The following is a 26,431-nucleotide window of genomic DNA, read 5'->3' as shown; positions in this document are numbered from 1 at the left end:
AGGGAAACAAACACGGTTGGGAATATACGAAGAAGAATCAACCTGCATGGAGATGAATTCATGATATGAACTCATGAATCCGGAGTGAAAATTTAGCTCGATCAGCCGCTCAAAATTTCCGATCACCAATAGGTTCATGACCTTACACCGGATGAAGAACCGAAGAGATAATAAATTGAAGCGATCTTTTAGTGGGAGTAGGCCTGCCAAAACCTCGAGACTCATGGTATGCGTTGAGGGCATACATCCCAACGCAATACGGAGACAAAGATACTGAATTCGCTCGAGTTTAATTAAGTGTGTTTTGGCAGCTGATTGAAAACAGAAACTGCCATACTCCATCACTGAGAGAATAGTTGTTCTATACAACATTATAAGATCTTCGGGATGGGCTCCCCACCAGGTGCCGGTAATTGTACGGAGAAAATTTATTCTTTGTTGGCATTTTTTACTCAGATACCTAATATGGGCCCCCCAAGTACATTTGGAGTCAAACCATACCCCAAGATACTTGAATGACATAGCATGAGTGATCGGTTTACCCAAAAGTTGAAGCTTTGGTTTTGCTGGTCTATGCTTGCTAGAAAAAACCACCATCTCTGTTTTCTCCGTGGAGAATTCGATCCCTAGCCCAATGGCCCAGGTTGAAAAATTGTTCAAAGTATCTTGTAAGGGTTCTTGTAGGTCGGATTCTGTTGATCCTACGACAGAGACCACTCCATCATCTGCAAGTTGTCTTAAGGTGCAATTTTGTGTAAGGCAATTGTCGATGTCGCTTACATAGAAGTTGTACAAAAGGGGGCTTAAACATGTGCCCTGGGGGAGGCCCATGTAAGAGACCCGACTTACTGCCGAATCTCCGTGAGAAAAGTTCAAATGCTTCTCACAAAGCAAGTTATATAACATATTATTCAATAGAGGCGACAGACCCCGAGAGTGTAATTTGTCTGTCAAAACCTCTATTGAAACAGAATCAAAGGCCCCCTTTATGTCCAAGAATACTGAAGCCATTTGTTTTTTTCCGGCGTAAGCCATTTGAATTTCTGAAGAAAGCAACGCAAGACAATCATTCGTCCCCTTGCCCCTGCGGAACCCATATTGTGTATCTGAGAGTAGGCCATTCGTTTCAACCCATCGATCAAGGCGAAACAAGATCATTTTCTCCAACAATTTCCGTATACAAGACAGCATTGCTATTGGGCGGTACGAATTGAAGTCGGACGCGGGTTTTCCGGGTTTTTGAATAGCTATAACTCGTACTTGTCTCCAATCATCTGGAACAATATTATTCTCCAGAAACCGATTGAATAAATTCAACAAGCGATGTTTCGCCACATCAGGGAGGTTTTTCAGCAAGTTGAACTTAATTCTATCCGATCCCGGAGCAGAATTGTTACATGAAAGCAGAGCAAGAGAGAATTCTACCATCGAAAACTCGGAATCAAGATCGCACCTATCTTGTGGTATATCTCGAACAATTTTTTGCACAGGAGCGGAATCAGGACAAACCTTCCGTGCAAAATTCAAAATCCATCGATGTGAATATTCCTCGCTTTCATTGGATGAAGAGCGATTTCTCATGTTTCGAGCCACTTTCCATAATTTTTTCATTGACGTTTCTCGTGACAAACCTCCCACGAAATTTCGCCAATAAGCACGTTTTTTCCCTTTGATCAAGTTTTTAAATTGATTTTCAAGGTCCAAATACGTCTGAAAATTTTCAGGGGTTCCACGTTTCCGAAAAGCTTTGAATGCGTTCGATTTATCCTGATAAAGCTTGGAACATTGGCTATCCCACCATGGATTGGGAGGCCTTCGACGAATAGTGGAGCCTGGGATGGGTTTCGTTTGAGCGCGAACCGCGCTGTCATAGATCAAACGAGAAAGGAAGTTATACTCCTCCAATGGAGGTAAACCATCTCTGGAATTGATGGCTAGAGCAATCGCGTCCGCATATTTTTTCCAGTCAATGTGTCTTGTGAGGTCATATGCCATGTTTATAGATTCAGAAAAATTCGACCCAATGGTGATGGAAATTTTGATTGGCAAGTGATCACTACCGTTGGGGTCCTGGATTACATTCCACTTGCAATCTAACGATAGTGAATTCGAGCAAAGCGAGAGGTCAAGAGCACTTGGGTTAGCAGGAGGTTTAGGTACACGTGTTGTTTCCCCAGTGTTCAAAAGTGTCATATTGAAGCTGTTACAAAGATCATATATCAACAGTGAACGATTGTCGTCGTACTGTTCCCCCCAGGCAGTTCCGTGAGAATTGAAGTCTCCCAAGATCAATCGTGGCTCAGGAAGGAGTGAGCACATGTCAACAAGTTGCTTGCGGCTAACCGCAGCTCTCGGAGGCCAATACAAGCTGACAATACAGAGGTCTTTTCCTCTGATGTTTGCATGACAAGCAACAGCTTCAATCCCTCCAATAGGTGGAAGGTCAATTCGAAAAAATGAGTGGCACTTATTGATCCCCAATAGCACCCCTCCGTATCTGTCATCACGGTCCAAGCGTATAATATTAAAATCGTGGAAAGAGAGATCATCTCGCGAAGAAAGCCAAGTTTCGGACAGAGCAAAAACATCACAATTGAAGTTATGAATTAAAAATTTGAATGTATCCAATTTAGGGATAAGACTACGACAATTCCACTGTAAAACAGTGATATCTCCGACCTCTCTATTTGAATTAGACATCAAGAGAGATAATCATTGCAAGGAGGGGCCATGTTTGCATCAATTGTTGCAAAATTGTCTTTAATACTGGAAGCATTGATATGACAATGGTTCTGATGGAGTCGGAAACATTAAAGCATGTGAAGATTTGAGCCACAAGGTCAGTCAACTTTATAAATCCCGATTGGGAAGTTGAACTGGTCGGTAAAATAGGGACAGTTGGGGTTTTTGATGTCCCTTCGAGTGCTGGGTCGTTCGAAGGTGAATTATTCCCACGGAAGCCAGGAGGAACCTGATTTTGCTTGTCCGCTGCACTCGATTTTTTAGGCATGCTAACAGAGGGTATAACCGGAGGGGCTTGTCCTTGAACTTTGGGAGTGGTCACATTTTTGCGCCGGGGATTCCCTTGGAAGATGTACGGTGTGCCCTCGTTAGCTGTATCCGCTTCCATTTCGTCAACTGGCAGCGAAGTGAAGACATTATTTGCGGTTAAAGGTTGTTGCTGTTGGGCCAATGGAGAAGCGCCCTTCAAAATTTCCGCAAAAGTGCGCTTCGAGCGTTCCTTTAAAGAGCGCTTCTGCTTCTCCCAGCGACTCTTGTAAGTTTCACAAGCCGAGAGCACGTGCGGATTTCCTCCGCAATATGGACACTTTTGCTCAATCGCACTGCAGGATTTGTCCACATGTTGCTCTCCGCAAGTGGCACAGCGCTCCTTGTTGGCGCAGTAAGCTGCTGTGTGACCAACTGACTTGCATTTCAGGCAAGTCATGGGCTTTGGCACGAAGAGTCGCAGCGGTAGCCTCAATTTGTCCACCATAACGTAGTCAGGGAGGGCGGAGTCAGCAAAAGTGACTCTAAACGAGTCGGACGGCGTAAATTTCGATTCTTTCCCTTCCTGGGAGACTTTGCCGAGTTGTCGGCATTCTAAGATTTTAACCTTAATCAGAGGCAGCTTTTTAAATCTGCCATCTCCTTCCATAATTGATTTGCACGTCAGACCCGTTTCGGTTATCACCCCCGAGATTTCTACGTCATGGGAAGGCACGTAGACACGATATTCCAGGGTAAACCTCTGGTCGACGACAATACCGTTTGCGTCTTTCCGATCAGCCACGACAACACGCAGTTTGGTCGGTCTAACCTTCGTAATTTCTGTCACGGAGGAGTATCTTGCCAGATCTTTCATGATCTGAATAACATTAAGTGCTTTTCCGTTTGGCTTAGGCCTGAAGAAAACAACCCACGGACCAGTTCCAGGTGCATCTTCAGGATAGACCTTGACACGTGGAGAGAAGACAACAGGAGGAGAAGGAGATGACGAGGATTGAAGGGGATCGGGGACAACAGGATGGGGAGGCGAAATCTGAGCTGGGGTAGGAGCGAGGGGGGTTGGAGAGGAGATATTTGCAGGTTTTTTAGAGGGGGGCTTGCTAGAGTTAGCAGACTCGTCCCCGGACGAAACATCCTCTGATGTAGGAACGCGTTTAAGTGTCTTCGCTGTTCCTTTATTTGTTTTTTCAACCAGAGGGGAGTCATCATCAGAGATCTCCATATCTGGAGATCCTCCCCCTCCTTCTGCCATTCCGTAATTGGTACCTCTAATCTAATATTTTGTTTTAATAATAATAATAATTAAAATAAAAAAAAAAAATAAAAAAAATAAAATCTTATATCTTATTTATTTCTATTCACCACAATGCACCCAGTGCTGATGAACTGGCAACCGCTGCTTGCTTCTCAATCGGAGCGCTTGAGCGCTCGGCACTATCACACACCACTAAGAAGTGATGCTCTGCTTCACACTGCTGTAAGTGAACAGCGAATCGCGCTGGTATTGTGTGCGTGCAACTGAGCACCGATGTCCGACTTCGATTGCGATGGCGACAAATCGGCGAAAACTGAAAGCCGGCTGGCCTTGCCAGGCTTTGATGATTCTGCTTTTCTCACTAATTCCGAGTTCACACTGCGTTTTACGATATCTCGAACAGTTCGAAAACGCGCGAAAAAAGCACACCCGGGCGATAAAAAAAAAATAACAGCCAACGGTAACCGAAAACAATGCTTTAACGGAGACGCTCACAGCACATGACCGGTTACTCGAAGCTTATGCCGAAGAATGACCCCTAAGATTTTCAACAGGATGAAAATCTGGAGAGTGATACGGTCGGTCCAACAAATTAAGTTTTTGGTCCATAATCCATTGCTTACTTTACTTGCTGATATGAATAGTAACATTGTTTTGCTGGAATGTGAATTTTTTGTGACGATATCCACGCAAGAACGATAGGAGAGAGGATTCCAGAACATGTGTGTAATTCTTGAATGATGTGAAAACTATCTTGAGCATTCCGGTTGCACAGAATCCCGCCTAAACCATGCACAAGCCTCCACCAAAATTCCTGGTTGAAAAATACTGTTACTTCTTCCGTAAATCACGCCAGTACCCGATGAAAACATGAGGACCATCCAAATTGAACATTTTTTCGTCAGTGACGATAACCTATACATAGAAGAATTTTTCGTTATGGTATAAAGCAGAATGCATTCTTTGTCACTACATACCATGTCCTAGTATCGGTTCATGTGAGCTTTGGCAAAACTCAGACGTCTTCCGATGTGAGATGGTGTAAGATGAGGAGTTTTAACCCTTTAAGTCCTCTTTATGTGAGGATTTTTTACCAAAATTTGACGAATTGTCACCCGAGTAGTTGAGTAGTTGAAATATTGCTTTATTTGCATAAGTGATTTCGAGGTTTCGAACATTTTCTAGCTATTTCCCGCTTATCCTGGTCAAAGAGCTTTGATTTACGGGGAGCTCTCTCCTTCTTACTGTATACTTGAGGATTCGCCAAATAATTAAGCACTGCTTGATGGGATCATCCAATCTGACGAGCAATTTCTCTGATACCAACATTTTCTTGGTGAAATGCATCGATTTGTCTTTCTTCTCTCTCCGTCTATCTCGGAGAGAACAGACACTCTGTTCAAGTTACTTGTACCAGTATCGAACAAGTAATTGGCCTCTAACTTGAACAGAGTGTCTGTTCTCTATTCACTGGATACTTCAACTAGCGTGCTGACTGGCATCGTCTAAATCAGCCTTTAGACTGATAGGTTGGAAAACAGACATAAACTTTCGGTCCATTCAGTAGCCGTGAATGCTTCACTTTATCTGCACTGATGTTTTCTGTTTTACATACATGTGATATCTTCAAATGACTGTTCTTTTTTCAAACTATTAGCGCAATTTGAATCATGTTAATGTTCTGCTGATTATTTATATTGTTGGTTTACATTCCTGTTTTATTCTGTTCAGACTTACTTTCAAATCATTCCAATGGAAAAAAAATGAAGAATTCATTTGTACTGTCTGTAACAAAAAGAAACTGATGATTCCAAACTGTTAAGTTGTATCTATTGACGAATTTCATGCCAACTCAGATAGTAGTGAAACGTTGTGGGTGTAAAGACATGGGTCATTTAAGCAACTTGGCATACTTGAAATATTTGAAAAACAATTAGACTACTTTTTGGAAAAAGCCAAATTTTTTGACATAGGACTATGTGTTTGATTTCTATGATTACTCTACGAAAAATGTAACTATTCATTAAGAGTTTTCAAACGCATATTACTCAAAATCGTCATCGCGACATATGTTGTGTTATATACCATTGGACAGGAAATTTATTGGCCAAAATTGTTTTGGCCCAAGACATGAACAGTGAATATAGTAAAAAAAAGTTAACAATTTGACAATTCAAATAGGTATGTTTTTTCGATTTTACTAGCCTCGTTTTCCCCCACAACGCAACGAGCAATCTTTTTACCTACAATTAGGCGGTAGCACATAATGTATTATGAATTATTCTCGATTTGCCGATAATAGGCATTTATCAATTGTCAGAATCAATGGAGGGATGATTTAGGAATTTAGTGTTCCCGTGTCCGAGTGGTTAGCATCAAACCTAACATGCCGGGGGTTCGGGTTCGATTCGCGTTCTGGTATGGAGAATTTTTTGTCAAAAAAATTCCTCCGTCTTGTACTGTGGTCACGCGTATTCTCTCGAGCTTGCCACTCAGAATGCATTCAAGGTGTGTTATATTTGGCATAGAAATCTCAACTAAGTACTAATCAAAATTACGTAAGTAATACTACATCGAGACGGCGAAATTCCTCTGGGAACGTTAGTGCCATTGAAAAAGAATAAGAATAATAATAATAATTTAGGAATGATCTTGAAGATGATGTCACTCTATACTCCCCAAAGATTTGACGAGAGCCTGGCTCAAAATGTTAAACGTCGGTAGACATTTTATTAGATTGAAGTTCAGGTTGTTGTCCAATAAATTCGTGTTCAATTCACGTTTAACGCGTAGGTCTTGCTACTAACAATTTATGGAATTGTGGTCCAGGATGTTATTATATCGAGCATGTTTTTTGGTTATGTGAAAACTGCAATTAATGAATTTAACCGGCTACTAATTTAGAAGTTCGAGAAGGTATACTCACGCATATGTTCATGATTTCCATTTGATGTATCAAAAAAGACAAAAATACAGATTTTGAACAATGAAAAAACTCAATTCAAATGTAATTACTACACACAATCACAGTCCTATGTCAAGATCGCGTCCGTGCCTCTGGGCCCAGACTCATCAACTTTTTTCTTAACTTTTTACAAAAATTTATAACTTAAAAACTATGATACCTACAAAATTTATGTCAAAGGATGAAATGTAGGAAATTGTTTGAATTTTTACGAAAAATACCAACATTCATCAAAAACGTTTTTTTTTAATTCCCAATTCCCAATTATCAAAAAAATCTTGGAAAAAAATTTATTGAAAAAAAATATTTTTAAAATTCAAATTCATTTTTCTCGAAAACATATGCTTTGAAAATTCTGAAAGACATAGATATAAATAGCCTTTAAAATTTCCAACAATTTTTCCATACATCGGACAGTGAGCACATTTACATGGAAAAAGTTTTTCGAACACCAACTTTTTCATGTTTTTGCTATTAATGTTCAATTCGTAACATTTTTTTTGTATGAATTATCGCATTTTAAAAGCTCTGATTACTATTTAAAACATATTTAAAAACATGTCAAGAACATGTCAAACGTGAGAATTTACATTTTTGTGGGTAAATTCTCACGTTTGACATGTTACGAGCAAAATATTTTTTTTTCAGGAATCGATAAAAGATAGCAAGCTGATGTCTTCGACAAAAGTTTTTATTTTAACAAGATCTACAACTTTGTCGAATACACTATATCGCTATCTTGACTTTAAACAAAATTAGGATAAGTTGTATTTAAAAAAGTAAACATGAAAAAGTTGTTGTTCGAAAAACTTTTTCCCTGTAAAAGTGCCCATCTTCCGATGTATGGACGACTTGTTGGAAATTGTAAGGGCTATTCATATACATATTTTTGGGAATTTTAAAAAAATACGGTTTTGAGAAAAATGAATTTTAATTTTTAAAATAACTTTTTTGTCAGCGAATTTTTTTTGTGAAAATTTAAACAATTTCCTACATTTCATCCTTTGACATTACAAGTCCCTGATGTTTTCTTTTGCTGCCGAAATGAAAGCAAACATTTCATCCTCGGTTTGTCATGAAATGCAATCTGTCTCGACTGAAATCAAACTGATCACTACCACTATAGAAAGATCTCAGGAGTTCTTTTCTGCTAAGTTCGACGAGATTGTGCCTGATTTCAAAGACAATAACATCGTAGTCTGGGGCATACCAACAGTTCCTAATGAGAATGTGACTTAGATTATTGAAAAAGTACTCGACTGTTTAGAGCTGGGAGATAAATCTGACTTTGTTACTTCTGCTGAGCGAATATTCGTTAATAACAAAACTAGAAATGCCTTAACACTAAACCGACCGATGTTTCATGTATACCTGTGTATTCCTACCACAGCGGGCCAAGTGACCCTTTATAAATAGTTAGTGAACAATGCCTCGATTTGTATAGTTTTGTTGAGAAACGTAGCCTACCATATTTCTCCTGTAAATTTCGACATTTTGGGATAACAATTATTAGCTAATTATTGAAATTACAATTTTTGACACGCAAAATAGCATTGTATGTTGGAATGGTTACTGTTAGCTCGCTTGGATAGTCAGCAATGTAATTAATTCTGATAATTCACTATTCATTCACAAATACGAAAAAAAAATATAAAGCAATAGCAAAAAATGTGTAATGCAATGGTTTTGTATCACAACCACATATACAAATCTTTCTGATATCATATAAATGTTTGCAAGGGTCAAATGACCCGTTGCGGTAGTTAGGGCAGATTACATATATTTCTCAGTAAAAAAAATAACAAGAGAGGAGTAAACACTGAAAAATACATTCGATGTATGTTTTGGAAAAAGTAGTGTAGGCAAATGATGTTGTGACAGTGTAATTTGCAAGAAAATTTTGACTTAAAGTTTAAAATGGGTCATTTGACCCCTCGTGGTAGGTTTAATGTTAATTCCAATAAGAATTGTTCTTCGTGACAGGGAATATAAACAAATATTGCTGAGTAAGAAGAAGCAATTTGGTAACTTGTTGTCAACCTTGATTGATCCAAAATTCGTTATTAATGGGAGAGCAATGAACGTGACTTTGCGGGATGAGCTCACCCCATTATCACCGGAACTGCTCAAAGAGCTCAAATGATCTCAGGGATTACTAAATATTAAGTACATTTGGGTTGGTAAGGGTGGTGTTATTTTGGCTAACAAGAACGAAAAAAGTATGCCAGCTTTGATAAATAGCAGAGAAGATCTCAGTCTTGTTATGAGCCAATACTGGAGAGCTCTCAATGTGTCTGAATATGGGTCGACCTCCGGGCACCTTCACCAAAACGGAAGAGGAATGAACATAAAAGTTATTTTTGTTGAAATTGTAATGGATTATTCACCAAACACGATTATAAATAAATACAACGATAATTTGGATGATTTCAATGAAAAATGTGATCTTCTTGGCTCAAAAACCTTGAATATTGTTCAGTGGAATGTAAGGGGGATTCATGTTTTTGAAAAATTTGATGAAACTGGTTATTTCGTGGACGAATGCAAAATTGTTGTCGACGTTATTGTTATTGGTGAGACCTGGATTAAGAAGCAGAATAGCCATATTTACAATATTCCGGGATTTCATGCATTTTTTCATGCCGGGATAATCCATCTGGAGGTTTAGCAGTTTTTGTGAAAAATTCATTAGAATATAAAATAATAGATAATCAAATGGTTGATGGCTTACACTATATCCGCCTGGAAATAAAATGTCAAAGTCACGTTTATGAAGTTATTGATGTGTATCGTTCACATTCATTCGATTATCATGAATTTCAGAATATCTTGAAAGGGTGGTTATCCACTGCAACTCTATCGAAACCGGTTCATTTTGTTGGTGATTTAAATGTCCCAATCAATTTGAAACATAATAACGTTGTAGTCAATTACACGACTCTCTTAGAGTCCTACGGTTACGTATGTACAAACACGATCCTTACCCGTCCAGCAAGCAATAATATTCTAGATAATTTCATCTGTCCGATTAACTTTGACGCGAATCTTCAGAATCATTCCATTTTCAGTGATATCTGCGAACATCTCCCTATTATCTTATCTTTCGTTTTGAATAATGGAAGAAGTAAACAAGAATTGAAAATAACCAAAATAATATTTTATTCAATATTTTTACATGATTTTGAAGTCACTAACGAAGTGGATGGCACACTGAATACTTTTATCACAATCTATAATAATTTGTTATCTGAGTATACCAAAACGTTTACCAAAATCGTCAAAATTAAAGGTGAGCATTGTCCATGGATGACTTATAGTCTTTGGAAGCTGATACAGATGATGATATCTTTAAAAAGTGAAAAGCTGTCCCAACGATATGTACGCTAGAGAAATGTTGATTCATATATCCAAAGTCCAAATTCTAAAGAAGCGGTGCAAAAATGTACATCATGGAAATATCCTTAAAAATTCGAATCATTCCAACGTGTGGACAAAAATTAATGAAATTTTCGGTCATTCTAAACCTAGTGTCAGAATTAAATTGAAAATTGAAAATTCAATCACTATTTCTCCAGTATTAGTAATAATTTGGCCAGTCAATTACCTGACAATAATTTTTATTATTTGAAATCCGTAATGTCTTTTGGTAACTCTATTTTTCTGTGACCTGCTACTGTGAGCGAAGTCAGCATCTTGATAAGCCAACTTCACGTTAAGAAAAGCAAGTTATGACAACTTTTCAGCTGGCCTGATAAAAACAAACGTAGGCCGGTTCTCTTAGATTATTTCAAAAATTTTCAATAGAATAATCACAACTGGTGTTTATCCTAATGCTATGTAAATCGCCAAGGTACTGGTACTGGTCTGGTCTGGTCTGGAGACGCGAGCGATCCATCGAGCTACCGACCAATTTCAACGTTGTCTGTCATTAATAAAATCTTGGAAAACTTCTAACCAACCGTCTGATTAACTTTTTAAGTGCCAACAATGTTATGTACAAGTACGGTTTCCGGGAAGGTTGTGGAACAATGACTGCTATTACCGAACTAGTTGATCAACTAATCAACGAAATTGAGCAGAAAAAGATCGTGGGAGGATCATCAATCTCAAAAGCTTTTGATACACTTGACCATGAAATTCTCTTGAAAAAACTCCATCGCTATGTCGTAAGGGGAAATGTCAATGATCTAATAAAAGGCTATCTATCTGATTGAAAAAAAAAATTGTTTCAATAAACGGTGTTCGCAGTGGTTTACGACAGATCAGTATAGGAGTTCCACAAGGAAGTAATATGGGTCCTCTACTTTTCCCGATTTTCATCAATGACTTTGATAATCTGAAGCTCCATGGAATATCGAGGCTTATTGCAGATGATTCAGCTTTATTTTACCCTCGTTTTAATATCCAAACAGTTCTAGCAAACATAGAACCGGATTTGGCGACTCTCCTGGAATACTCAAGCGGCAATCATCTTACCTTGAAGCTAACTAAAACGAAATACATGAATTTTCACTCGCCACGCAAAAAAAAAATGTCACAAGACCCCGATCCTCGTGTCAGGAACCTGTCTATTGAAAAAGTTACAACTTTCAAATACTTAGGGCTAAATTTAGATTCCTGTCTTTCGTGGGATTCTCATATAGAGCATGTATCGAAAAACGTTTCGACTCTATGTGGCCTAATGAAAAGAGTGCGTTGTTTCGTACCAAAAGAAGCAAAGAAGCAATTTTATTATGCGTGTACCAGAGTTGCCAACCTTCCAGTTTTTCCTGTATATTGACAATTTTTTTTAGCATGCCAGTGAAACATCCAAAGGCCAAAAATCTCCAGTTTTTTTTTATTTTCACAGTTTAATCCAGCTTTTTTTATTTTTTCGGCATTTTCAAGTTTCTTACTTCCTATTGTTAAGACTGCTTCCACGACTTGATTGAAGTTATCGAAACCGACTCAGAAACGTTTTACGCGACTGTGGTTGCCTGTTTTAAAATAGACGGAATATCATACAAGCTGTATATTCTTCTATCTTCTCCTATCTTATCTGTAGTCCTTTACGATACAGTAAGTTTGCTGAAATTCCAACTCTCTTAGAGTTGAAACCGTTGAAAATGCTGCATCCATCAGCCACGCGGAGGATTTCATTAGAAAATGTTTTATTATACGTATATTGGAACGTTACGAACCGCTCCGAATTTATTTTGGACTAGATGACCCGGCAAACTTCGTCCCGCCAAAAATTTGTTTTTTGACATCAATACTTTCAAACATTCACGTTTTCTTACTATGAGCAAGTCATTGGTCCAATCGCAGAACTGTTCATTGATTGATCTTCTATTCGTCTCCATTGAATTTACTTTTTACTATAAAATTCCTAGTATTTCTAACAAAACTCATCATTATAACATCAGATTATTTTCAGCCACAATTCTCGTTCAACCACTTATAAATAACATGTTTCTCCGTTACATGGAATAAATGTTTTATACAGAAAATATGATAGAATAAAGACAGCCTAAATCGGACAATTCCTTCCTCGACAACATATCTGGCGATCCTTTATTTGTATAGATAAAAGAAGATATAGGAGTGCGTTTCATCACATTAAAATCCATTTCCAGTTTCGAACAAAGATCAATTCCAAACATCAAAGCGCAAACATCAAATGGACTAACAGCACTTGTCACTATGTGATTGTAGAACATATGCGAGTTTAATTTTTCGAATTTTCCCTTTTTCCTTCAGAGTTTTCCGAAAATTTTCAATTGTCATGTTTGACTGGAATATTTTTGGTTGAAATATTTGTAATATTTTTATGGGACCCCCACTCCATTCCAGAAGAGGGAGGGGTGTCATACCATTATAGAAACATTTCTCATACCCAAAACCGCTCACATCCCAAATTGTACTTGATTAGCTTTCGAGTTATGCAAAAATTTGTGTTTCATTTGTATGATAGCTCACCCTTAGAGAGCGGGAGGAGTGTCTAACCACTATAGAAATATTTATGCAATAGATGCCCTAAAGCCTCCACATGCCAAATTTGGTTTCGTTCGCTTGATTAATTCTCGAGTAATTCAGAAATTTGTGTTTCATTTGTATGGCAAACCCCCCCTCCCTAAGAGATGGGGGTGGAGAGTCTAACTACCATAGAAACATTTATTGCACCCCAAAACCTCAATATGACTAATTTGATTTAATTTGCTTGAATAATTCTCGAGTAATGCAAAAATTTGTGTTTCATTTGTATGGCAGCCCCCCCCCCCCCCTTAGAGAGGGGGTGGAGAGTCTTTCCATCATAGAAACATTTATTGTACCCTAAAACCTCCATATGCTTAATTAAGTTCCATTTGCTTGATTAGTTCTCGAGTTATGCAGAAATTTGTGTTTCATTTGTATGGCAGCCCCCCCTTTGAGAGGGGGTGAAGAGTCTAACCATCATAGAAACATTTATTGCATCCTAAAACCTCAATATGCCTAAGTTGATTTCATTTGCTTGATTAATTGTCGAGTAATGCAGAAATTTGTGTTTCGTTTGTATGGCAGCCCTTTCTTAGAGAGGGGGGAGGGGTCTCAAACTATCACGAAAACCTTCCCCGGGCCCAAAAACCCCTACCCCTATATCCATTTTTATATATAAAGATTTAATTTGAATGGTGATAAAGCAGAGAAGATCCGAGTAAGATCGATCTATGACGGTTTAAATAATCCTCCGACGATCATTTATTCAACCTTCTCATCTCATACTCTAAGCATGGTGAACATTTGAACCAGAATATTTCAAAGCGGAAGTTCGGAGCTATTTACATTGCATTCGAGCATTTCAAGATTGTTCAGGACACTTTTGGATAACTTTTTTGAAACAGATATGAAAAATATAATCAATCTGAACAACGTGCAGTTCGATCAGGAAAATTATGTCAGTTTGGATAACGTTTATGTAGGTGCCGCGATTGAATTGTTGATCAATGAATATTTGGTCGCATGTAAAATCTTGCATTTAATTTCAATGATCCTTTATCAACATGACGAATATAGATCCAACTAATGTCATAAAAAGGAAGCATATGTCAATTGTTCTCCTTCAACAAAGTCTTCCGAATATTTGCGATCGGAATCGAAAAATTTAGGATATTGATGACGAGTTTGGGTAGATCTGAAACCTGGATTTTACTGACATCACTGTAAACGAACGGAAGGAAGCTTCTTTCTTTTGGGGTAAAATTTTGTCACTAAAAAGGAATGACAATCATTTTGCTTATCCTAAGTTGAAAAATATTATTCCAATATTTCTGATTTTGCCGCATTACTCAGCAATCGTTGAACGATTGTTTTCAGAATACAATTTGAAAAAAAAACAAAACTAAGAAATAGAACAGGAACAAAAACTATGCGCGGAATTCTAGCTTCCAAAAACTATGTAGACATGCATAAAGAACAGTCAGTATAAAGAGGTTAGTAAGAATCACACAGAATGTAAAACAAAAGTATAATGTTAATAATGATCATTAACAGATTGAGGAAATTTAGAAAAGCTACGGTACTTACGTATTAACGCCAACGAAGCGCATTTTTAATGAGTTTATTTTTTTGCTATAAAATTTATTCTGAGGGTAAAGTTATAGGGTGGCGAAGCTCCCATTTAACGAGGATAAGGAACAGAGACGACCCCAATTCATCGAGGTGGCGCAATCCGAGTCGACCGCCGACTCGCTGTCAGAAGCGGCAGCCTCTCGCAAGCAAACCTGTTTCCCCAAATTGTAAATAATAAATTTCACTAAGAAAAAAATAAATTCATATTGAAAATAACACTCCGGTGGCAGTAATACGTAAGTACCAATGCTACATAATGACACTGTCACTGTATACCCTTATTTGTATTAAGCATTGCGGATTGTTGACGTGGGACTAGCTTAGCTTAGCAATCATTTGTTTGTATTGATTAAATTTTTGATTGAAATCAACAATTTCCGAATTCAATCGAATTCAATATATTTGCTTTGTGAGTAAACGGATTGAATAAATGCCATGTAAGGTCAAATCATGCATTGTGGTGGATTATGTTCTTCGTTACAAGTAAATTTAATGTCCTTTTGACCTAGAACTACGTCTTTCATTAAGGGTGTCAAATCAGAAAACAGGTCACGTTTTTATGAAATAAAGTTAAAGTTAATAACTATTTTTGCCGCGAACGGATTTTGGCGATTTACATACTAAACGAATCGGAAATTCCGTAAGATTTGTTTAATATGACATACAATAGAATCCCCTGGTTAGTTAATGGTTAAAATTCATGAAAACTTTAAGTGTTTCTATTTTCCCATACATTTGTGCTGTCCATTTGAGTGCTTTCCCGAACAGAGATATCAATAACGAGCAACTTATCGACGACCAACGGAGGGGAAATCGTAGAATTTAAAGTCTTCGTGAACAAAGGAAAAGAAGAAGAATGAAGGGGAATACTTGCCTAGAGTATAAACAGTGAATCTCGCTGAGGCAAACTTTCATTCGGCATCGGACTGTTGAGTAATCCAGTTCACTTTGCTTTCGCTGCGCTTCGATCTAAGATTGGACCCCACCAGTGGTAATCCAACTTGGAAATCGTCATTTGATTTTTCTGTTCGTTTTTCGCGTTATTCGTATCGTGTGTTCTTCTTTCCGCGTCATAAATTGGACGCTTCGCGTAGTGTGCGATGAGCAAGAAGAAGAGGAACCGAGCCTTCGCAAATGTGACACCGCACCGAACAACAGCGAAGTAGGCGATTTTGGCGCGTCGGTCGAAAATGTAAACGCCCAGGCAGCAACCAAAATTAAGCTCCCCCCGCTGGTGGCGAAGGCGATCACTCTTGACAAACTCATTAGCGAATTCGCATCGATGGGTGTTACAGCAGAGTACAAGCTGTGTGGCATAATTCGGTCTTTTCCAAGCAGTTAATATTGTTTATTTTCCGCCTTCATAAGGGATTCGTTGGTGCCTTTGAGAATGCATCAATGCATTAAACTGACGTTATGGCGAAGCAGACGTTAAGGTTGTGCACCTAAAAATTATTTGGGAATACCAAGCATCTTGAATGTCTTACTGGAATGTTATAAGTTATTTGGGTTCGCGTGCCAGTCGCAAAACTGTCGCAAATCTTCAACTAGGATTACATTTGCGCTAATATTGATCATAATGAAGCATTGCTACTTTTTTCGAGGTTGTTATTAACAAAAAGAGTTTATTTCTCTTGTTTAGTCATCAAGAATTTTGTATGTGATTAGGTTTTGCTTGCCAGTAGCAAAACTTCCTCCACTAAGGGTGACACCTGCGTTTCTCTCGAGCATGAGAAAGTAATGCAACTCTTTTCGAGGCCAGTAATATTAACAGAAGCGTTTCTTTTGAGAATAGCGCAAAATGATGAGAAATGTTTATATTGCTAGTAGTTTCAAGCCACCAATGTATGGTTCTGTATGCATGCTATGGTGAACGCTTGTTTGGCGCTTGGTTTACGCTTAGTTTGTACGAACGATATCTAGAAGTGCGATTCTTTTGAGGCAATACTAAATAACATGTAGCATGATATTTGATACTTGCAAGTGTTGTCATTGTTGTTGTTCACATGCGGTGCCAAAGATATATTGATGTAGTTATGAGATATGGAATAATGGTGCTGGTGCAACATGTATATAATCGACTGTAGCCGAGTCTATGTCAATTTCGAAAAAGGCCACCGGAATAGCCATCGAGGTAAATTTTCAATGCATTGACATGAAATGAATTGCGACATACGATTGTTTTGCGAGGGCAAGAATGAATCATCAATCAATTATCGTCAACTGATTCTACAATGAAAAAATCATTTCAGAGATTATTCTACTAAGCAGTTGTTTTTAAAATTTCACAGCATTATAGAATAATATCCGAAGGTATAAACAAGCGACTTATATAAAATAACAGCGTAGTTCTACGTCAACAATGCGGTCGTATCTTGGACACAACCTCCTATAATTTTTCGTTTGGTACGATACCTCGGACAAAGTATGTGAACGGGAAAATTATCAAACGATTATTTTATTTTACATTTCCTTCTGAAGTTTGCATCTCTCAAGTGTACGTACTTCTCGAACTGCGAATTTGTTTGATTTGATAAACTTCAGGTACTCAGTGCCAGAAATTCAGTGAGTAGAAGATATGAAGGCATATCCTTCAATGCAATCTTGAATTACCGAGCCAAAGCGTTGTCTTCGTACCCGTTTTTGTAATCCGTGTTAGGAAACATTTTTCGGAGTGCAAAAAAAAAACAAGCGGGTGCAGAAGTACCCCCGGCTTGCATGAATCAACAACTTCAACTTATACTGTGTTCAGAAAACGTATTCTAGGTTGCACAAAGGCAGGTGAGTACAAAAGTACTCGCAGATTGAATTTATTTGCAAAACCGATTTCCCCAGACATTTTGGTTTTGAAGACTGTGTTTTTTTTAACCAAAATATATATTTTTATTAAGCTTCATATGGCGTCAACCTGACGGGGCCGGGAGTTCAATATTTCGACAATGTTTGCCTTATAACTATGTTAGTAATATGTAACCGATTACTCGCGGTTGGCTCGAGGTTAGTATTACAAGTGTTTTCGTAATTGTGATGTTGCTGTCTCCAATGCTCTGTACCTGTGCCCGACACGGGATACTTCTTATTGGGATGCAGCTGACCATTAATCAGCAACAATGGTCACTAACCGGCGCAAACATCAGCTCGTGTAGAGTTGTCATGAGCGGTACAACCTTTGGCTCTTGTTGAATGATCAGTGGACTGCACAAACTTTGGCCCGTGTATCTGTAAAGAGTGTGTGTATGTATTGCCGCGACTAAGTAAAAGTTTATAGATCGGATCGGAGGGATATGAAACAGGGACACAACGAAGGAAACATCATTAAACGTTGACTGTGTTGAGCAAACACATTTCAGTCGGAACAAAAATACTCCCGACCTGCATGAATTTGCAATGCCAATTTCCCCAGACACCTTGGTTCTGAAGTCTATGTGGGGGAAACGCATTTCAGTCGAAACAAAAATACTCCCGACTTGCATGAATTTGCAATGCCAATTTCCCCACGCTCCTTGGTTTTAAAGTTTGTGTTAGGGAAACACATTTCAGTCGGAACAAAAATACCCCCGACTTACATGTATTTGCAATGCCAATTTCCCCACGCTCCATGGATTTGAAGTCTGTGTTGGGGAAACACATTTCAGTAGGAACAAAAATACCCCCAGCTTTTATGTATTTGCAATGCCGATTTCACAAAGGCTGCTTAGTTTTGATGGCTGTGTTGGGGAAACTGTAAATCGGGCCTATCAAAACAAAGTAGTTAGGGCGTTTAGATAACGCTTAACATTTTACAGTTATTCAGTTGTTTATCGAATAATAAACAACAATTTATTAATTACGATAGATGCGTAGAAATATTCCCTATCAATTGATGCAAACATGTTCCCGATACAGTAAGAAATATTCGAGTTATAAGCATTTGGATTCTTTCATTTTTTTCCTGTATGTTCTGCGTGTAGGTTTTAATTTTACCCCCCATATACTCCGGTTAGACGTAGTCCCACGTCAAAAAATTCTCCCAGTTTTTTCACATTTTTTTTCCAGCTTTCTCCAGTTTTTTTAAAAAATTTTCAGCTTTTTCAAAATTTGGTTGGCATCTCTGGCGTGTACCCATTCCATACTTCAATATTTAATTATTGTCTGAGGTCATGCTGCAAAATCAAAACTTAAAAACAAAAAGTAGGTTATATCTATGGTATAACCGCAATGGTGACGTAGGACTATCGTTGATTCAGTGATCCTTTGTTTGAAGTTGAATCTGAATCCATTCTGAATGAATGAATAAATGAATATTTGGGGGACTTCGAAAACGAGAGCATTACGTTGGAGGTACAAGGTTTTATGCATCCAATATTGGATACGAAAATATTTTACTGAGGGGGAAAAATAATCTTCAGAAGCTATCCTGTTAATTGCGATTGATTGAAAAACCACAAAACCAAATGTATTTGGTCACAGTGTTACATGGATAGAAAACATTCAAATAAACTCTTTCACATGAATGTATTTTTAAATTCCCAGAGGAAGTGGCAGATTATTTTCCGGATCTTTCTCGATGCTGAATGGCATCCAAACGGAAAGAATTCCGTGCGTGTATGTGTGTGTGTAGCGGCTACTTCGATGGTCACCTTCTCTTCTCCTGAAGGATCGGCTTCTCTGTGCTCCCTCACAGTTTCAAACAAACTGCTTGCGTTTCAGGGCAGATCTCGATCCTTCGCCGTCCAGCATCCTCAGCAACAATGTTGTCTTGTCGATGTCCTCACGAAAAATGAATGCGTCTCACCACCAGAATATCGCTTAAGTATGCTTTTTGTGCGTGATTGAATCGAGAGAAGGCGTGGCTTACGATGGCAATTTGGAAGCAAACTAGAGGGGAATGAACTCTCTGAGCTCGGAACTTTCGTCGACTGAGCAATAATCGATTGCGGGCGCATACAATATTGGATACGGAAATATCCTACTGATGGGGAAGAATAATCTTCAGAAGCTATCCTGTTAATTGCGATTGATTGAAAAATCACAAAACCAAATGTATTTGGTCACAGTGTTACATGGATAGAAAACATTCAAATAAACTCTTTCATATGAATGTAATTTTAAATTCCCAGAGGAACTGACAGATTATTTTCAGTAACGATTAGATATTTCCACAGTTTCCTCGATACTGGAAGCCCAACAGTGGTTAATGCTAACTCGATAACCATCTGTTAATAGCACTTGATTGAAAAATATTTGGTCACAGTGTTACATGAATAGAAAACATTCAAATAAACTCTTTCACATGAATGTATTTTTAAATTCCCAGAGGAACTGGCAGATTATTTTACGGATCTTTCTCGATGCTGAATGGCATCCAAACGGAAAGAATTCCGCGCGTGTATGTGTGTGTGTGTGTGTAGCGGCTGCTTCGAGATCTTCCCGGGGAACCGTTTGTGGCATCACTCTCCTCCTGATGGATTCATGTCTGGCCTAAGGTGCACAAACAGGCTCTTGGTGACACCGTTCATCCGCGCTTTCATAATAAACGAAGAGCTTCACCACAACAGCGACAACATGCTCCAATCGCTGTTCAATTAGAACTGAGTGGATTTCCGAGCGGCGCTCGCTTATATACCGATTGGTGATTTCAATAGCCTGTTTTGAAAGCAATTTTAAGACTATTGAAACAAGTTTTTGGATCAAAAAGTAACAAGTATAGAACGCGTAGACATTTTATCTTTCGAATGAAGTGTTTATCATACCATTTCGTTCAGTTGTTTAGGAGCTATTAACGCTCAAAATCTCGGTCTCCGGCGTAACGCTTTCGTTTTCGAAACTTTGATTTTACACCCTGGTATAGAAATGAAAGACGTAGTCCTACGTCAAAAAATACAAACGCTGCAGAATAGGTGTATAAAAGTAAACTTCAATCTTCTTGTATTATATCCGACAATTGCACTCTATACATGTTTACATCACCGTATTATACCAGTTATAGGCTTGTGTGACACTCAAAAAATTGTATTTATTTATGACAGCTTACACAATCCTAGATTTCATCACAACCTAAGTTTTTCGGCTCGGGTTAACCTCGCAAATACGAGAAATTACAATGATTTACTGAAAACCGGAGCATACACAAACTTGGGTCTTACACGTATCATGGGTTATGGTCCATTAAAGTATAACGCACTTCCTAATGACTTGATAGCCGTCACAAATATTAGAGTTTTCAAATGTAAGCTGAGGGAATGTGAATGAATATATTCGTCAATAGTGCTAACCACCAAACAATTTATACAAATTTTCTTGTTTTGACGTAGGACTACGTCTTTCATTTCTATACCGGGGTGTAAAATCAAAGTTTCGAAAACGAAAGCGTTACGCCGGAGACCGAGATTTTGAGCGTTAATAGCTCCTAAACAACTGAACGAAATGGTATGATAAACACTTCATTCAAAAGATAAAATGTCTACGCGTTCTATACTTGTTACTTTTTGATCCAAAAACTTGTTTCAATAGTCTTAAAATTGCTTTCAAAACAGGCTATTGAAATCACCAATCGGTATATAAGCGAGCGCCGTTCGGAAATCCTTCTTCTTCTTGAATGGCGTTAACGTTCCCTGTGGAACTTTTGCCGTCTCAACGTATGCATTAACTAGCGTCATTTATTGATACTTAGTTGAGATTTTCTAAGCCAAATAACACGCCTTGAATGTATTCCGAGGGGCAAGCTCTAGAATACGCGTGATCACAGTGCAAGTCGAAGGAAATTTCTTTGACGAAAAAAATCCCCCGGCCAGAACGGGAATCGAACCCGAACACCCGGCATGATAATGTGAGACGCTAACCACTCGGCCACGGGTGCACCTAATCCACTCAGTTCTAATTGAACAGCGATTGGAGCATGTTGTCGCTGTTGTGGTGAAGCTCTTCATTTATCATGAAAGCGCGGATGAACGGTGTCACCAAGAGCCTGTTTGAGCACCCTAGGCCAGAAGGGAATCCATCAGGAGGAGAGTGATGCCACAAACGGTTCCCCGGGAAGACATCGCTACACACACATACACGCGCAGAATTCTTTCCGTTTGGATGCCATTCAGCATCGAGAAAGTTCCGGAAAGATCTAATCATTGCTGGAAAATAACCTGCCAGTTCTTCTGGGAATTTAAAAATACATTCATGTGAAAGAGTTTATTTGAATGTTTTCTATCCATGTAACACTGTGACCAAATATTTTTCAATCAAGTACTATTAACAGGTGGTTATCGAGTTAGTATTAACCACTGGTGGGCTTCCAGTATCGAGGAAAATGGAATATCTAATCGTTACTGAAAATAATCTGCCAGTTCCTCTGGGAATTTAAAAATACATTCATGTGAAAGAGTTTATTTGAATGTTTTCTATCCATGTAACACTGTGACCAAATACATTTGGTTTTGTGGTTTTTCAATCAATCGCAATTAACAGGATAGCTTCAGAAGATTATTCTTCCCCATCAGTAGGATATTTCCGTATCCAATATTGTATGCGCCCGCAATCGATTATTGCTCAGTCGCCGAAAGTTCCGAGCTCAGAGAGTTCATTCCCGTCTAGTTTGCCTTCCAAATTGCCATCGTAAACCACATCTTCTCTCGATTCAATCACACACAAAAAGCATACTGAAGCGATATTCTGGTGGTGAGACACATTCATTTTTCGTGAGGACATCGACAAGACAACATCGTTGCCTAACGTGCTGGAGGAGGTGGACGGCGAAGGATCGACACATACACGCGCAGAATTCTTTCCGTTTGGATGCCATCAGCATCGAGAAAGTCCCGGAAAGATCTAATCATTGCTGGAAAATAATCTGCCAGTTCCTCTGGGAATTTAAAAATACATTCATGTGAAACAGTTTATTTGAATGTTTTCTATCCATGTAACACTGTGACCAAATATTTTTCAATCAAGTACTATTAACAGGTGGTTATCGAGTTAGTATTAACCACTGGTGGGCTTCCAGTATTGAGGAAAATGTGGAAATATCTAATCGTTGCTGGAAAATAATCTGCCAGTTCCCCTTGGAATTGAAAATTACATTCAAGCGAAAGAGTTTATTTTAATGTTTTCTATCCATAAAATATCCATATAATACATTTGGGTTGGTGATTTGTCAATCAAGTACAGTTAGCAGGTTAGCTTCTGAAGATTATTCTTCAGAACAAGGTTTTTCGTATCCTATATTGGATGCATAAAACCTTGTGCCTCCAACGTAACGCTCTCGTTTTCGAAGTCCCCCAAATATTCATTTATTCATTCATTCAGAATGGATTTAGATTCAACTTCAAACAAATGATCTCTAAATCAACGATAGTCCTACGTCACCCTTGCGGTTATACCATAGATATAACCCACTTCCTGTTTTTATAATGATTTCCTGTCTTCTTTTATTGTTGTTTAGTTCAATGTAGTCGATAGAAGCATAAATGCTTTTACTTTAAAATCGTTTAATCTTTCCATTCTTATATTATTCTTATATATTATAATATATAATAATTTTACCCATTTTAAATACCAAACTCATAATTAATTCATAACAGTTTGCAATTACAAACGCATAAATCCACTCCATCAAAAGGATATTTTTGCGTGGTTCCGCCTCGCTTCGCGTATTCTCCGCGCGCAGGTTTGTTGTGTACCAAGCGCTGAAATAAAGTCCTTCCGTCCTTCTTTGGTGAAAAATACTCATTTGCGGTCCCTTGCTGCAACTGCTCCGTCGGTATGTTTCGAGTCACTCGGTTCTAATTGATAGCGCCAGGACATGCATATTGCAGCCTTAATTAAACATGACACAATTGTTCCGTCCTCAGCATGTTATTCAATTCCGGTTTTCGTTCCCTCTCTCTTTCTATTTCTCCCGCAGATATTCCTCTTCGAAGTAACCGCGAAGAAGAAGACCAATCCAGCTAAACCAAGCTCCCGACCACTGGTGAAAAGGAAGTCCACTGGGATCCATCTCGTGCTGCAGGCAGCGAACAAACAGTTGGCCTCCCTGATGCGGGGCAGTCAATTTGACACAATCAATAACCAAGGTTCGCCAAGTATGAATCAATCCGGGGCCAGGTGGAATCGGATGCTGCTCTGCGATGACAATAAAACTATTAGTAAAATGAAAATTCTCTAATAGAATAAAAGAAAAAAAAAACAGGGAGATGTCTCCATAAGGCAGGGCTTCCGGGAGATGCTTCCACTATGCCAAACAGCCAGCCGAGGCTGAACCACACCTATCATAATAACATTGTGGCCCAGCATGGAACCAATATCCGTGCCCCGAGTGCCACCGCAAACAAATGGCCTTTTGGCCATCAGTCGAAAAATTGTCATGTAGAAAAATAACATCATAAATCGATTTCCCACACACTGTGTTTGCTGATTTCAAATAATACTAATAATAACAACGAGAGAGAAAAAAAAAGAAATCATTGAAAAACAAAATCTCACCCCCGCATATGGATGGAAGCGTAGCATGTAGGAAATAAAAAAAACGATTGAACTTATATATTCAGGATGAGTGTAGGCTTGTCACCCCTCGAGTGTAGTGATAAATTGTCACCAAACCAGAGCAGCTGGTGGAATGGCAGCTCGGATGAGAAGGCTTATTAGATTGGTAGCAAATTAATGTTATTGTACACATTCCATTCGGAAATTTATAACGGATAGTGAGGAGGAGGCTTTAGGTATACGATTATGTGACTTATATTCCAATGTCGAACGTTGTGATTTAATAAAACCCAGTTATTTATAGCATGATCTGCCGTCCAGTCTTTTTCATATATGCGGATTTACTTTGGAATATCCGGAAAGCGCGACCTTTCGTATTGGGAATCAAACAGAACAACATTTGCGTCCTCATTATATCATACGAGGTATGGCTATTAAATAACGAGACTGCGCGCCTGGACTGCCGTGATCTCGCAAAGTGACGCAAGCGCCAAAATTGACATTTTACTTTTTATGTTATAAATCGATAAAGAATACCAAATCCTTTCAAACGACTGCGAAGTTTTATAGAAATGTGGAAAAATGACCTCGTAAAAGTTTGAAAACGGAATGGCGTAAGCGCCATTTCCACTGTGATGTGGCGCAAGCGCCACTTCCCTTATAATGTGACGTAATTTGGAATCTGATCGATATGATTTTTAATCCGTTCTGATGGCATAGAATGAACGAGAAGGGACAACAAATTTCAAATATCAACATCAATCAAGGGACAAAGCATTTTGACGATGTTCACTTACCTCACTTGCTCAATGTCTTTTTCGGATGAATTGAAGCTGAGAGTTGATCGAAGGGTAATGTCTAAAATCTCCATCGAAACGCATCTTATAACAAAACTCAGAACATCCTCGTGTAAACTGTATTTGCTTTACATCGGATAATTTCGGACGGCATTATCTTATTTAACACGGATTTTTTCAATTGCACGGCAAACGGCATTATCTTATTCAACACGGATTTTTTCAATTGCATTTTGGATTGGAATAGAAGATGCTGTCCATAGTTGTTATAATCGGGTTCTCAACTACGTTGGCTCGCTCGACACACGCTACAAAGACGGAAAATGTGTAGAACTCTTTTCTCTGATGCTACCTCATGCTCCATTCAACGGTGGCATGTTGTAGAAAATATTTGGAAACAGATTCTCCCATACTTTGATGGATGAACGCCACTCATTTGTGGAAACAGCGATTTAAATTTGCTGCTTTCCCAACAAACTGGCTTTGGTAACATAGCTTAAATAAAACTGCATTTTTTTCAAAAATCGAGCCGATGGCAATGTTTTTCCATCAATTGTACACAATTTGTACAGATCAGATTTTCGTAATGTACGTGTGTGCAATTTTGCGAAAAGTCTCATACTGGAAATTTCTCCCTCTGGCGCTTGCGTCACTTAGCGAGATTACGGCAGTAGAGGGATGGGGGGAAAAACGAATAGTGCGTTCGGTAGCTTGAAGTGTCTGCTATAAAGGTACGAAAACACGTTTTTGTCACTGTAGTAGTTTGCGAGCAGCAGTGGTTTGAATGGAACGTGGTTTGTAGTGCGCGTCGGAAATCATGTGTGACGAAAAACACGAAAAACAACGCACCTGCCCATAACGCACTGTCGGTGAAGCAATTTTTAGCCGATAAGGGCATTCCAGTGCCCGAACATGCCCCGTACTCGCCAGATCTAGCCCCATGCGATTTTTTTTCTATTCCCCAAGATCATATCCGTGTTGAAAGGTACCCGATTTCAGTCCTTAGAAGAGGCGAAGGAAAAAGCGACGCGGCTTTTGAACGCCATCACAGAAGAAGAGTTTCAGCACTGCTTCGAACAATGGAAAAAACGTGTGGAAAGGTGTGTGAGGAGCCAAGGGGAGTATATTGAAGGGGAGCATATCGTTGTACCGTAATTTTTAAAATATAACCCTTTTTCGTAACCAGTCTCGTTATTTAACACGTTTGTCGCCCAACGCGACGTTTTTGAGTTTCTTGCAGAGCCCAACTTGCGATTAAATTATTAAATGAAGATCAAGCTTAGTTTTTAGATAACTTTTACATGATCTAGCAATGTTTGTTTCCAATTGAAGACGAATTGATGACAATAATACATGCCAAAGTCA

The 26,431-nt window shown here is 38.7% G+C and overlaps 1 protein-coding gene across 1 annotated transcript in view; it reads left to right on the top strand.

The window, feature by feature from the left end:
• LOC129764601 (uncharacterized) overlaps window positions 1-24,578 on the top strand; it is a 37,744-nt gene extending 13,166 nt beyond the window's left edge. Inside the window, exon 4 of the mRNA XM_055763829.1 lies at window positions 23,692-24,578. Within this exon, the coding sequence (XP_055619804.1) occupies window positions 23,692-23,952 (261 nt within the window). The 3' untranslated portion in view covers window positions 23,953-24,578. The remainder of the gene's footprint in view (window positions 1-23,691) is intronic.
• The last annotated feature ends 1,853 nt before the right edge of the window (window positions 24,579-26,431 follow it).

The sequence above is a fragment of the Toxorhynchites rutilus genome, chromosome 2 (genome assembly GCF_029784135.1).
Source record: "Toxorhynchites rutilus septentrionalis strain SRP chromosome 2, ASM2978413v1, whole genome shotgun sequence".
Taxonomy (NCBI): Eukaryota; Metazoa; Arthropoda; class Insecta; order Diptera; family Culicidae; genus Toxorhynchites; species Toxorhynchites rutilus.
This window is presented reverse-complemented; position numbering and strand designations above follow the sequence as displayed.